This window comes from Sabethes cyaneus, chromosome 1, assembly GCF_943734655.1.
Source record: "Sabethes cyaneus chromosome 1, idSabCyanKW18_F2, whole genome shotgun sequence".
Classification (NCBI taxonomy): domain Eukaryota; kingdom Metazoa; phylum Arthropoda; class Insecta; order Diptera; family Culicidae; genus Sabethes; species Sabethes cyaneus.
Genome location: NC_071353.1, coordinates 59,172,327 through 59,184,759, shown reverse-complemented (window position 1 = coordinate 59,184,759; position 12,433 = coordinate 59,172,327). Strand labels below are relative to the sequence as shown.

General features: G+C 37.4%; 1 protein-coding gene across 1 annotated transcript in view; it reads left to right on the top strand.

Annotated features, from left to right (window-relative positions):
• LOC128745725 (cytoplasmic polyadenylation element-binding protein 4) overlaps nt 1–12,433 on the top strand; it is a 51,595-nt gene that overhangs the window by 26,471 nt on the left and 12,691 nt on the right. The window contains exon 2 of the mRNA XM_053842804.1: nt 6,291–6,429. Within this exon, the coding sequence (XP_053698779.1) occupies nt 6,291–6,429 (139 nt within the window). The remainder of the gene's footprint in view (nt 1–6,290; nt 6,430–12,433) is intronic.

The window sequence follows — 12,433 nt, the reverse complement described above, 5'->3', positions numbered from 1 at the left end:
ACTCTTTCTTTGACAATGCAACGAATATCTACCTAAAAATGAATGCAACCGTCACTGACGTTTCGTACCATTGTCGACGAGATCCGATTACTTTCTGTTGACGGTAACTGGTGGTTAATCCGAAAAATTAAGCTCCTATAAACGTTTCGCCGAAAATTAATTCTATTATTAAAGTTAAAGTATCGAATAGCGCACATCGATTCAAAATTATGAAGTATTGCAGGTAGTATCGTAATGTCACTAATCAAAATGTTTTAATTCTACGTGTTATACATCTTCGGAAAGGTATTTCTATCGTTTATACGGGAGAAATTGCAGAGTATTTGAGTAACCGAGTAACTGAAAAGTTGATAACACTTTTAAGAATACTTCATTATATACTGTACACATGCTTCAACAATATAGCAAAGTATTTTTTACATTGCATAGCGAATCACTGTTTCTAAATAGAAAAAGTAATTTTGCTTTTGGTTTTACCTTCATAAAAAATGGAGAGTTGCTTGCTTTAAAACGCTGTATCTTGGGATCATTAAGAAAAACCTCGTGACGGTTAGTGATTCTTATGTAAAATAACAAAGGTAAAAATCTGGGAAATACGATGAAGTTGAAATTTTTAGATCAAATTGTACTTATTAAGAGAAAAATGTAAATTTAGTTTTCAAATTGAGTTCAAAAATATTTGTCAGGATTGGAGTTCAAAAATAATATCTTTTCCGAATTCTCTAGGTAATTTCCTTTGAAAATGTGATAATACAGTGGGATTTCGAATTTGGCTCGGTTCGATTTTGGCATACCTCGATTTTGCCATACCTCGCTTTTGGCAACAAAAGTGTCCGTTTTTGCCACCACAAAATATTTTACTTCTAAAAATACGCTTAAATATCAATCTGTTTCCACATACATTATTTAAATGACGAAACATGATGCCCTCAGTGTGTTCATGTAAAAAAGTTTGCGGTTATAGAATGTTTCAAACTATATTTTTATTGCCGTAGAACTACGTCTTACCGCAGGTTTCCAAAAACTCACTTGCATGGGACAGATAGCTGTTGGCGGATACAGATACAGTCGTTCGAAGTTTTCACCTTCTATTTTCACGGGAAAGCTTGCATTAAAATTGATTCCCCTCTGGCTTAATTACAAATTACGAAAGTTACTAACTGAAGCAATTACATTCAGATAGCTGCAGCAATCTTCTGCAAGCGAGTTTGGATTCATCAAAGTGATTGTAACGAAGCCTCGACCTCTTATATTATGACAAAAACCAAAATAAACTTTACGTAAGTGTAGTGCGAGAGAAAAGGATCACGGTGGTTGGTATCACATACCATGTGCACAAACAGGCACCGCACCAAACTACCTTCCCTGTAGATTTGACCATAAACTAGCAAAGCATCAAAATTTCAAATTAGCTCTGACGGCATTATTGCTCTCGAATCATGGACCGTGAAAATTTATACAAAACCCACGAAAAACACAACCAGTATGGCGCAGGCCTTGCGGGTGACCGGCATGACGCGAAACCGATGCTACTGGGACTTATTAAATACGTGAGTTCGAGTTGCGCCGTAGAAAATATTTTGCGATCGTCTGACTTTCACGAACTCTTTATTTTTTATGTTACTTCTTTCCCTCGGGTGAAACCTTCCTTGTCTCACCTGCTTTTATCTGCAACTTTTGACACATTTTGTGTTCATCCCATTTTGATGGTGAAAACAGTTACTTATGAGCTGTTCCGTACCGTTAATGATTGTTCTAGCAGTGTTATATTTTTCTAGAAAAGACCGTTTTGTGAGTTTGAAGGTTTCATTCATCTAGGTATATAGAATTGCAGCTAAAAATTGGTTGTAACCACGTGTAGCGTTGTAAATGAATAAATTTAGGCATAAAACTTTTTAAAACACTCTTTATGATGACAGCTTTAAGGTTTATGTGATAATTTTGGCGATTTTGTAAATATTATTTGTTAATTTTAACCGGAGACTATTTCTAATTTCGTATTGGCAATATTTTTGATCTTTGATCTTGTGTTATAAACGAAAATGTGTGGAAAAATATGCTAAACCTTTCGTGGTTGACGTGCTGACGTTTTGACGATTATGCTGACGAGGCAGTTTGCTGGACACCTTCGTTCAAGTACTTGTTACTAATGAACCAACCCCCTGGGGGTTGCGCAGTCTCCTTTTGTCCAGCGCCTCCATGGTTCAAAGGTACACGGGTACCAGCGAGCCACACGCCATGGCGGGTGTTGTGTAGGTCAAATCCGGTTATAATCTCTGATCATAGCTTGGTTCGACCCATGCACCTTCCAGCATTGGACAAAAGGTAGGAGTCACAACGACAACTTGTTAAGAGTTGCTACCTATTACCCCCTCCCCCTCCCTTCCTTTCTACTCTTTCCCCTCCATTCCCAAAAATTTTCATTACTTTCCCCTACTGTCCCTTCATCAATTGTAGAACCATCGTTTCAAAAAAAATATTAATTATTTGGATGTTACAATAACAAAACTAGTTATTATTTAAGTATTTGTATAACATTTTGAGCTATTATTTTAGCTATTTTACCTGCAATTGTCCTGCATTTTAACAGCTGGCTGCGAAGTCTGTCGTATAAAAAACAGAAGGTCAAGTTTCGATAACGGAATGTAGCACCTAGGCTTTGCTTTTACCTCTTATGTCAAGCTCGTCAATATCAAATTCAGATACGCAGTTACTCACCAAAAAATATCTGGATCAGGTATTCTTCAGTAATTTTCTCCTGCTTGGGGAGTGCATCCCCTTGCTTTAGTTCATCCAATGTCATGAAAGCGGCTGATGTCTCACCAGCTATTCTGACGTATGATTTTGCTCCTTCCAGCTAGCACGAATGAGCGTAATTAGTTTCGTCGGAAAACCATGTTTTAGAATTATATGCAAGGATGGTTCGATCACTTTGACTCAATTTGGATTCATTTAACAGTACCGTCTCAGCCGAGCAAAATTTGATAAAGAAATGTATGGGACATTTGTAAAACTGGTTATTATCTACAATTTTGCTGAATAAAGTTTTGCTGTATCTTTTGTAATTACGGTTCTACAATGCTAGTATCTCTTTAGTAACTAAATGAACGTTCATTTAGTCACTAAAGAGTTACTAGCATTGTAGCGCCGTAACTACAAAACATACAGTAAAACTTAATTCAACAATTGTAGATAATAACTAGTTTTACAAATGTCCCATTTATCACTTTGTCAAATTTTGCTCGGCTGAGGCGGTACTCTCAAATGAATCAAAATTGAGTCAAAGTGATCGAACCATCCCTGAATATATTGCACAGCTTGTTTCGTTGGACTGAACCGTACGCCACCTTAAAATTTCCCAAACAGATGATGAGACCGCAAGTTGTACTCCCGGAACTTGTCTAGTAACTGACGTAGGGTAAACATCTGATCCTTCGTGGAGCGACCCTCACGAAAGCAAGCTTGGTACTCGCCGACGAAGGATTTCGCTAACGGTGTCAGTCTACAGAACAGGATATGAGAAAGCACCTTATAGGCAGAATGTATCGATAGGCTTTACACTCGAATCGATGTCATTTTTTTATAAAAAAGGGCAAATGGGGCCATCCAACCACTCCTCCGGCATTTGTTCTTTCTCCCAGATCCTGACAATGATCCGGTGGATTGGTTCGTACAGCCGCTTGCTCCCCGCCTCTAGAAGTTCAGGCATACCGTTTTTCAGCTTACTGATTGCCTTCTTAACTTCTCCCTGTGTTGGTGGCACCACAGCTTGATCATCGCTCACAATTCGTATCCTGTTTCTTTTGATCTCCGTGTTTACCTCTTCATTCCACAATATTTGGAAGTGCTTCTTCCACCTGGCTTCTACCGTTGTTTTGTCAGTAAGCAGGTTACCAGCACTATCTCTGCACATCACAGGGATAGCATCATTCCTGCACCCCACCGTTTTGTAGAAACTCCGTGTGTCGTTGCTGGCGATATAATCTCTCCTATGCGACGGCGAGCATGTGCTCCTCATACCTGCGTTTTTAGACGGCGGGTTCTTTTTTTCCGCAGCTCTATTCTCTCTATCCCTTTGTATGTTTTGATGTGTCGCCGCAATGAGCACGCGATTCCTGGTCTGATTCTGTTGCAGTCACCTCTCTTAAAATTCTAACTGACGATGTCGGAACGTGGCAAGCGAGCGTAGGAACTTTATCATCGAGGGCAATATGCAGAGGAGGATGGTACTTAACACTCTTTACAAGAGGGGAAGGCGATTTACAGATTTTCGGTGCATAATCAGAGCAGCTCACAAAGTAGAGAGTAGATTAAAGCTGTAGCAGTTAATCACGCTGTTGGAGTAAGCATCCAATGTGAACGCTCTGAATCAGGATACAAAAAGCCGTCTGCAGTAAAACACCATTTCAAACAGGTAGAATTATAATCACCAATCTCTATAAATCTGTAATCTCTATATATCTATAAATTGTAATCATTTTTGCAATCTCTATGGGAATATTTATGTGTGGGTGTATGAGAATCGAGTTTCGAGGAAAGTGATATTTCTGTTGCAGTTGAAAACCATAGTAATCGACCTGTGACATTCGGCTTTATTCTGGTTTACACACAGTCGACAAGTACGATGCAAGTAGTGCGCTGTTATCGCACAGTGAGGCCAGCGACGTACTTCCGACACACAAAACAAGAATAAAAGTGAATGTCGCACGTCGATTATTACGGTTTTAGAATATAGAATTATAGATTATAGATTATAGAAGAAATAAATATAAAAATCGTAGGGGAACTGTGGACAAGACGAACAGGTTAAGAAGAACATCTAATATAATACAGAGAACTTATGATTTATAAAACCTAAATACAGTTTACTTCAGTTCAATATATTGTTTTCAAAAGCAGCTAGTGAAATATTTAACAAAGAATGTTTTTCAACGTGTATTTTGGATATTAAAAATGGTCCGAAAAAGTGAACTTTTTTAGTGCTGCGGGTGAAACGGACAATGTGTGGGGGGAAGACGGATAGGTATTGTAAATCGTCCCAACTGAGAGCATATAACACTATTTTTGATCATTCACGGTGTGACAAAAATTTTTTTTAATATACTTTGCAAGCGACCTAGCGTACGCTGTTAGTCGCACCTAGTACATCATTAAAACACATATGACATCATCCTAACACCCCTAAAATTTCAAGTTATTGCAAAAAAACGTGTTTTGGCTAGGTGTACACATACTATCATGAATAACTCAATAATTTTTCAAGCAATTTTAAGTATTTTATACATTTTTGGAAAGTTTAGAGGACAAGCTTTCAGAATATATACACGTTCACTATGGTTCTACTAAAGCTAGATGAGATTTTTTCAATTAAATATGAAATTTAACTACAAAAATGAAATTTTTCTCTCTTTAGGGGTCCTTGAAGTGACCTTAAAAATGACCCACATTCCTGGGTTTAACATCACTTGTTTTATATTCAATCCTAAGACTTTGGTCAAAATTTCAGCCAAATCGGTCAACGTTTGCAAATTTGAGACCATTTTTAAGAGTTGTAGAATTTGTTGCATCTAAAGTAAATTTAACGCTTTAACTTCAACAATAATTATAATCATTTTTTAGCAGCAAAGGTACTACTTTAAAAAATATATACATTAATTTGTAGTCAGTGGTTGACGCAGCGGTCACCAATTAAATAAATAAAAACGCTTCACCGCAAGCTGTATGATGTTTGATACAATTGCAGCCCATACAAGATTCTATTTTCCATTACTTCATATATCTCTCGCCGGAATAGCTTTCCACGGTATCCTGTTTTGAGAGCTAAATAATGAACTGAAGAGACGGTTTCTGCAAACGCTCTTGAGGGCATTCAGGAGACCTTTTCTTACCCTACAAATGTGGCTTTTTAATTGTTTTATGGAATTGATATCATTTTTTCATCCCCCACGTTGATAGTTTTTCTGCATTAGCTCCGAGCGATGAATGAATGGAATCAGCGTGAAAAGCCTGGCAAATGATACTTAGTTTTTTTTTTCCTTTTTGAGCCAGTATTGTTTTGCTGCCTTGAATGAAACTTCCGTTCTCGCGGTTCACTAGCAGAATTCGCTGCATCCTTGGCTTACGGCATTGTGGATGCGCCTATACTGACTTCAACTGGTTTAATTGATGTACTTACTAAAATGGATTTACGTTGATATTAGTGAGATTATATAATTGCAATGCACGGAATATGATTTGAATCGTTAATTGGCAAGTATATCAAAGCTTCTTTGTTTAATATTTCTTTACAGACTAGCTTTAAGGATTGGCCTAGCCCAGACATCGCTCGATCGCTGACGGGTTCAGATATTTTGCAAAAACATTCAATTAATTCCTTGTTACTGGAGCACAATGAAATAATTAGCCGAGGATTACCGTCTCCTATCGAAGGTGAGTATGATAAGATTGAATTCCAATCAAACATTTCAATTCAATCAATTTCACTTTAAACAAACAATGAAAATAAACGAACTGTTCAATCAGTATCAAATTATAATATGGGTTGCGGCTATGTTTGTTTTACGTTTAAATTTATTTGTGTGTCTTTGAGAACGATGCTCTTAGAGACTAAATAAAACTAAACATAACATTATATAAACGGTTTAGTTGTACTATAGAAAGCCGCTGCAGTTTTCATTATTGCCTGGATGGATTTAACGAATAATCCAATAGTTCTTGTACTGATTTGAATCAAACACAGTTACCTTCCGATTCGTACACTTTAATTTCATTAAAAATTATTATTATAAGCATTTTTCATAGAAATTACGCAACTGCCTTTATTTCTCAAATTCGTAGCACCGTTTTTAAATCTGTCCATTTAAATTTTCCTTTGTCCTTCGTCCGAAAGTTGTAACAGTAATACTAGCTCGAGGTGCGCAATGGTGCATCATCCAAGGTAAATTATAATTAGATTTCGTACTTTCTCACTCTAGGAGCAAGATAGATATCAAAAAGCAGTAAAACATGTACACACTTAAAAAAAAGTGCCGAAGTCAGCAAAATTTTGCCGAGATTTGGACAGCCGAGCGTTCGGTAAAATTTTTTATGATGCCAAACGTTAGTAAAGATCCGTAAACGTCGAATTGCAAAACTGAAATTTTTACCGAACGCTCGGTTGTCCAAATCTCGGCAAATTTTGCTGAGTTTTTTAAGTGTGTAGAAAAAAAGGTAAAAACGTGCTGTGTTCTTGGTGGCATGTAGCGCCGTCTTGTGGAAACAGCATACCACTTCAGCTGTACTAGAATATTTCTCAGGAAAGTCATTACGTAATGATTACGTTACGTCATTTAGTAATACTCATTATTTACGAGAATATCATATAAGAGGTAATATTGTGAAGCGCTGGGAGGCGGGACTGCAATTAAGTTAGCAATGTTAAAGCATAGACTAACAGATGTATGTTGCTGCTTCGTCGTAATTGCCTATTCCCGTCCTATCCAACACAAATTATTAAAAATATCAGCATTTTAATGACACACAATGCAAAACTAGTTATTCCCTGATATTTTAGTTTGTAGTCTATCATACGCGATCAATCAAAATGAGCTGAGATCTATTTAAATGCTTTTTATCATTAAAGAAGTCCTACCAGCCAAATTTCCTACGTTTTTTCGTGCTTCGAAAAAGAAAATGTCGACTAATCATTTTATTTTCCATCATTCATAAATGTAAATAACTCACGCAACGCGTTGGCGTTATTCTACAGCCAGGAAAACTTGCCTGACCTGCAGACATTTGGCAGAATAACATTTGTCATGCCATTCCACACAAATACATGCGCGTTAGCTTCGTAAACATTGCTGTGAAAGTTCGGACGATGAAAAATTTTGATAGATGGATTTTAAAACGGTACCACGAATTTAAGAAATAAATTCAGTTGCGTAATTTCAATAATATGCATTAATAATCGCTTTTCAGTGATTTCAAAGTTCATGGATCGGAAGGTAATTGTTTTTTAGTCAAATCAGCATAAGAACTTTTGGAGTATTCATTAAATTTATCCAACAACTGATGAAAATTAGAATGGCTTTACTTACTACGACGGGAATTAGAAATAAACCCTATCACTTGCAGGTTTCCAAAGAAAACATCGATTATCATACATGATAATCTTACATCTCGCAAAAAACACTACCTTTATCTGGTACAGTGCTTTACACAGCGGTTTGCTATATATTTAATTTGGCTATATGCTTGGGTACCATCTGGTGGCAGCGCTAGGGAATGGAAAAAAATTCTGGCGCAGTGACTAGTCTTTAAGGGTACCACCAGACTAAGGGTACCGCCAGAGTGCAAGCGACATGCGACGCGACGCGACATTTCTTGCTGTAGTTATACGCGCAGCCCTTTTTCGCCCGAAGCAGGACTGTGAATTTAGAAACATGAGAGCGAAGTCGTGTCGCGTCGCTGTCGCGTTTACTCTGTACGGGGCCTAAGCGCGACTGCAACGCGACGCGACTTCGCTCACATTCGTTTAAATAGGTACGTTTTTCGCTGAAAGCAGAGCTACGTATTTAAACTAGTCGTAATTATTTTTAGAGTCCGTACAGAGTAAAAACGACTGCGACACGACGCGACTTCGCTCACATGTTGCTAAATGCACAGCCCTGCTTCGGGCGAAAAAGGGCTGACCATAAAACTGCTGCAAGAAAAGTCGCGTCGCGTCGCGGGTCGCTTGTACTGTGGCGATACCCTTACTCTGTACGGGCCCTAAGGGTACCGCCAGAGCGCAAGGGACCTGAGATTGAGACGTGACGCGACAGCGACGCGATGTTGCTAAATGCACAGTCCTGCTTCGGGCGAAAAAGGGCTGCGCGTATAAATACAGCAAGAAAAGTCGCGTCACGTCTCAGGTCGCTTGTTTTCGCGTTATCGCGTTATTTCTGTTAGTTTGTGGCATAATGTAGCTTAAAACAAGTTTTCGATAATCTGAAAATTGTTATAAAAGCAACTACTTATAAAACTATTTTGAGACTGTAATCACCTACCCAGATAACTACTTGGAGGAACTCTTATACTACCAACCATCATCATCTACAACGCTAGGGTATTCAGTTAGCAAAAGGAATCAATAATGTCAGACATGAGCGCATTTGACTTGCGCACGTGTCCGGCACGAGTGAATCATATTTCTCTTCATTTCATTCGTAAAGGCGAAATACATCAGACGCGTTATTATTTAGTCGGAAGACACGATTGCTCAGCCAGCCGGGGAAAAGCAACAATTCTAAATCTGTTGCATGCAAGAAATCTTCTGCATGATGCTCTTCACTGCTACATAGCTGTTTGGTCATTTACGGTTAGTTAGGCGCCGATTATGATGGTATTGAACATTTTTCATATTTTTTCTTGCTTCGATTGAAGTTGGATGGTTTGTCTGTTGCATGGACTAGGTGGAAGCGGAATGGGTTTTAGTATCGGTCCGTACTCCTCTTATCAGGGGAGAAAAACTGCATATTAGGTATCGTGTGTCAGAACTGAGAAACGGATATTGAAGTGTAAGGTGAAAAGGGGGCATTAATGTTAATAGTAGTGAGGAAGGGAAATCATTGTTGGTTCGTTCGGATTTGAAATGAGTACAGAAAGAAAAAATATGCCTGTGTCCATATGAGCGTGAAAAGTAAAAAGCCCAGTTCGAAAAGGTATACATACACCGATTCTGAGTTATGTCATTCGAGATATATGCGTCAGCGGCGGTGAGTTATTAGTGTTTCACTATAAAATACGTAAATTGAACAACATATTGGAAATTTGCACTACTTCGGATGCCTGCGAGTGCTAGTCGATGATAGATGACAAACGCTACAGCATCGGGGAGTAGCATGGTGATTTGTTTCTGTATTATTCGAGCTTGTGCCAGAGAAAACTGCAGTTAAATTTGCAATTAATTTGGTCATTCAAAGACCAAACGCCAATAAATTAAAAGATGACTAAACAAATGCTTGCATCTCTGGCAGAAACGCAATAAAAAATCAAAAATTGCTCTATGATGCGCTTGCTTCTCCAATTGTCAATTGTTCCTTTCTTGTGCCACGCGAACAATTGATGTTAGTCTGGCGCAAGGAGGCTGCCATTCCTTGGAAGTGGTAACAAATCATCAAAAATGAGACAAGACAAGAGAAATATTTCCTCTAATTGCATAAGAACTATAATAAGCAATCATATTTAAAGATGCTCATCAGCGTCTATCTGCTAGAATCGTTTTGGTTTGAAATTTTGAACGAAACTTGATTTTAACTTGTGCGAATCATCGTCTAGGAAATATTACCAGTGTTATGTTAATACTTTAAACGAATAATACTTTAAATTTATGATTAATCAAAAAGTCAAGGAGATCGAGGAGGTATTATTTAGCTTAAGATCCATAGGACATTTCAATGACTGCTGCTAAGTCATTAACCAGAACCGAGAGCTCGTGTTGGCACTTCAATCCACAATCCAGTGCTAAACTGCACTATCTCAATTATGCTTTTACCGGATTCTAAAAGATCTCTAGCGTTTTGGATAGCAAAACGTAATTAGGAATTAAAGAATTAACGTCTGAACTGGCTGACAAACGAAAAGGGAAATGAAGGTTTATTCTACATATGATAACATTATTAGTTTATTATTTAATTTTGCTTCTAAGCGGCACAATTTCAGCACTTTTAGTAGTATAAACTTAGTAGAGTAAGGAGGGGTAAAAGTGCGATGCGGGTAAAAGTGCGATTCAATGATTTATCAGTACGGATTCCGAGTAAATTGACTACATTGGCATGGATGGGTGAGTACTTTGACAGCTTAAATCTATCATAAACATTTGTTGTTTACGAATCATATTTACTGAGTTATGGGTAAATGTTATTTTAGAACGGTTTTGATGTAATATTTCGTTGTACGGCAAATACGATATCAACAGGAGGATATTACTTATTGATAGATTGTAGCAGCGTTTTACATCACTCAGATATCTCTCTTGAAATTGCGGTAAGAAGAATTTACAAAATATATTTTGCTTTTCCATAATTTAATCAAACCCCGTCAAGCGCCTAGCGGGGCAAAAGTTCGATTTATTGACGGGGTAAAAGTTCGATTCATGGATCGAGAATCTAACTCATTTTACTGACGGGACGACGACACTATGCAAGTCCTTGCGACTTGTGAGGTACTGCGCTCGACGCTGTTCGTCCATCAGTGTTATAGCCGCGATTCTCAACGGGGTTGTTCGGTGAAAGATTTCGTTTCTATCACGGAGCGAAAATTTTCCAGTTTGTTTCAAACGAAATTTGTATAACAAACTAAAAAAAATTTTGTTTCAAAACGAAATTCTATTTGAATCAAGAAAATAACAGTTTTGAATTAAAAATAAAGTATTGTCAAATTGAGTTTTCGATGTAAATATTTTAAATTTAATCATACATATCCGTTTGGAAAACAACCATAAATGTGGTTGAAACTTAATTTTTACCTTTGTTATAGAGTAAGGATGCGATTTGATGATTTATCGATGCAAATTCCGAGTAAATTGACTACATTGGCATTAATGGGTGACTACTTTGTCTGCTTGAATCTAACGTAAACTTTGGTTGCTTACGAAGCATAGTTGCTGAGTTATGTGCAAATGTTATTTTAGGGCAGTTTTGATGTAATTTTTTGTTATACGGGTAATACGATATCAACAGGAGGATATTACTTGTTGAAAATTTGTAGCAGTGTTTTACATCACTCGCATATCTATTTTGAAAATACGGTGAAAAGAGTTTACAAAATATATTTCGCTTTTCCATAATTTAATCAAACCCCACCAAGCGCCTACTGGAGTAAAGGTGCGATTCACGGACGGGGCAAAATTGCGATTCACGGACGAGGCAAAAATGTATAGCTTATATACAGCTTTTGGCACTATATTACAGATACTAGAAATGGAAGATCTGCAGAAAACTGTGCTCTACAGATGTTAGTCGATGGAAAACAATGTTTTTCCGCTGATGAAACAAAAAACAAACGTTTGGGAAAGTTTCGATCTGTCGGAGGCTGCAATACACCAGCGCAAAATAGGAAAGGTGTAAATTGAGAATATTCCTTACCGAAACATACAACAGATTGACTAGTGATGTCCGAAATTTTCAATTATTCGATTACCGATTAATCGGCGAGCGTTGTCTGCACTAATCGATTAATTCAACTATTCGTGCTAGTGGTATTCGATTAGAAATATTCGAATTTTTTTTCATTAATTCGATTAATCGAACGATTATGAACGATTAGCGGCCATTATTCGAGGATTATTCGCATTCATATTATTTCCTTTGAACTATTCGATTAATTCAACTACTCGTACTACCAGTATTCGATTAGAAATTATTCGAATATTTTTATAATTATTCGATTAGTTGAATTAATCGAACGATCA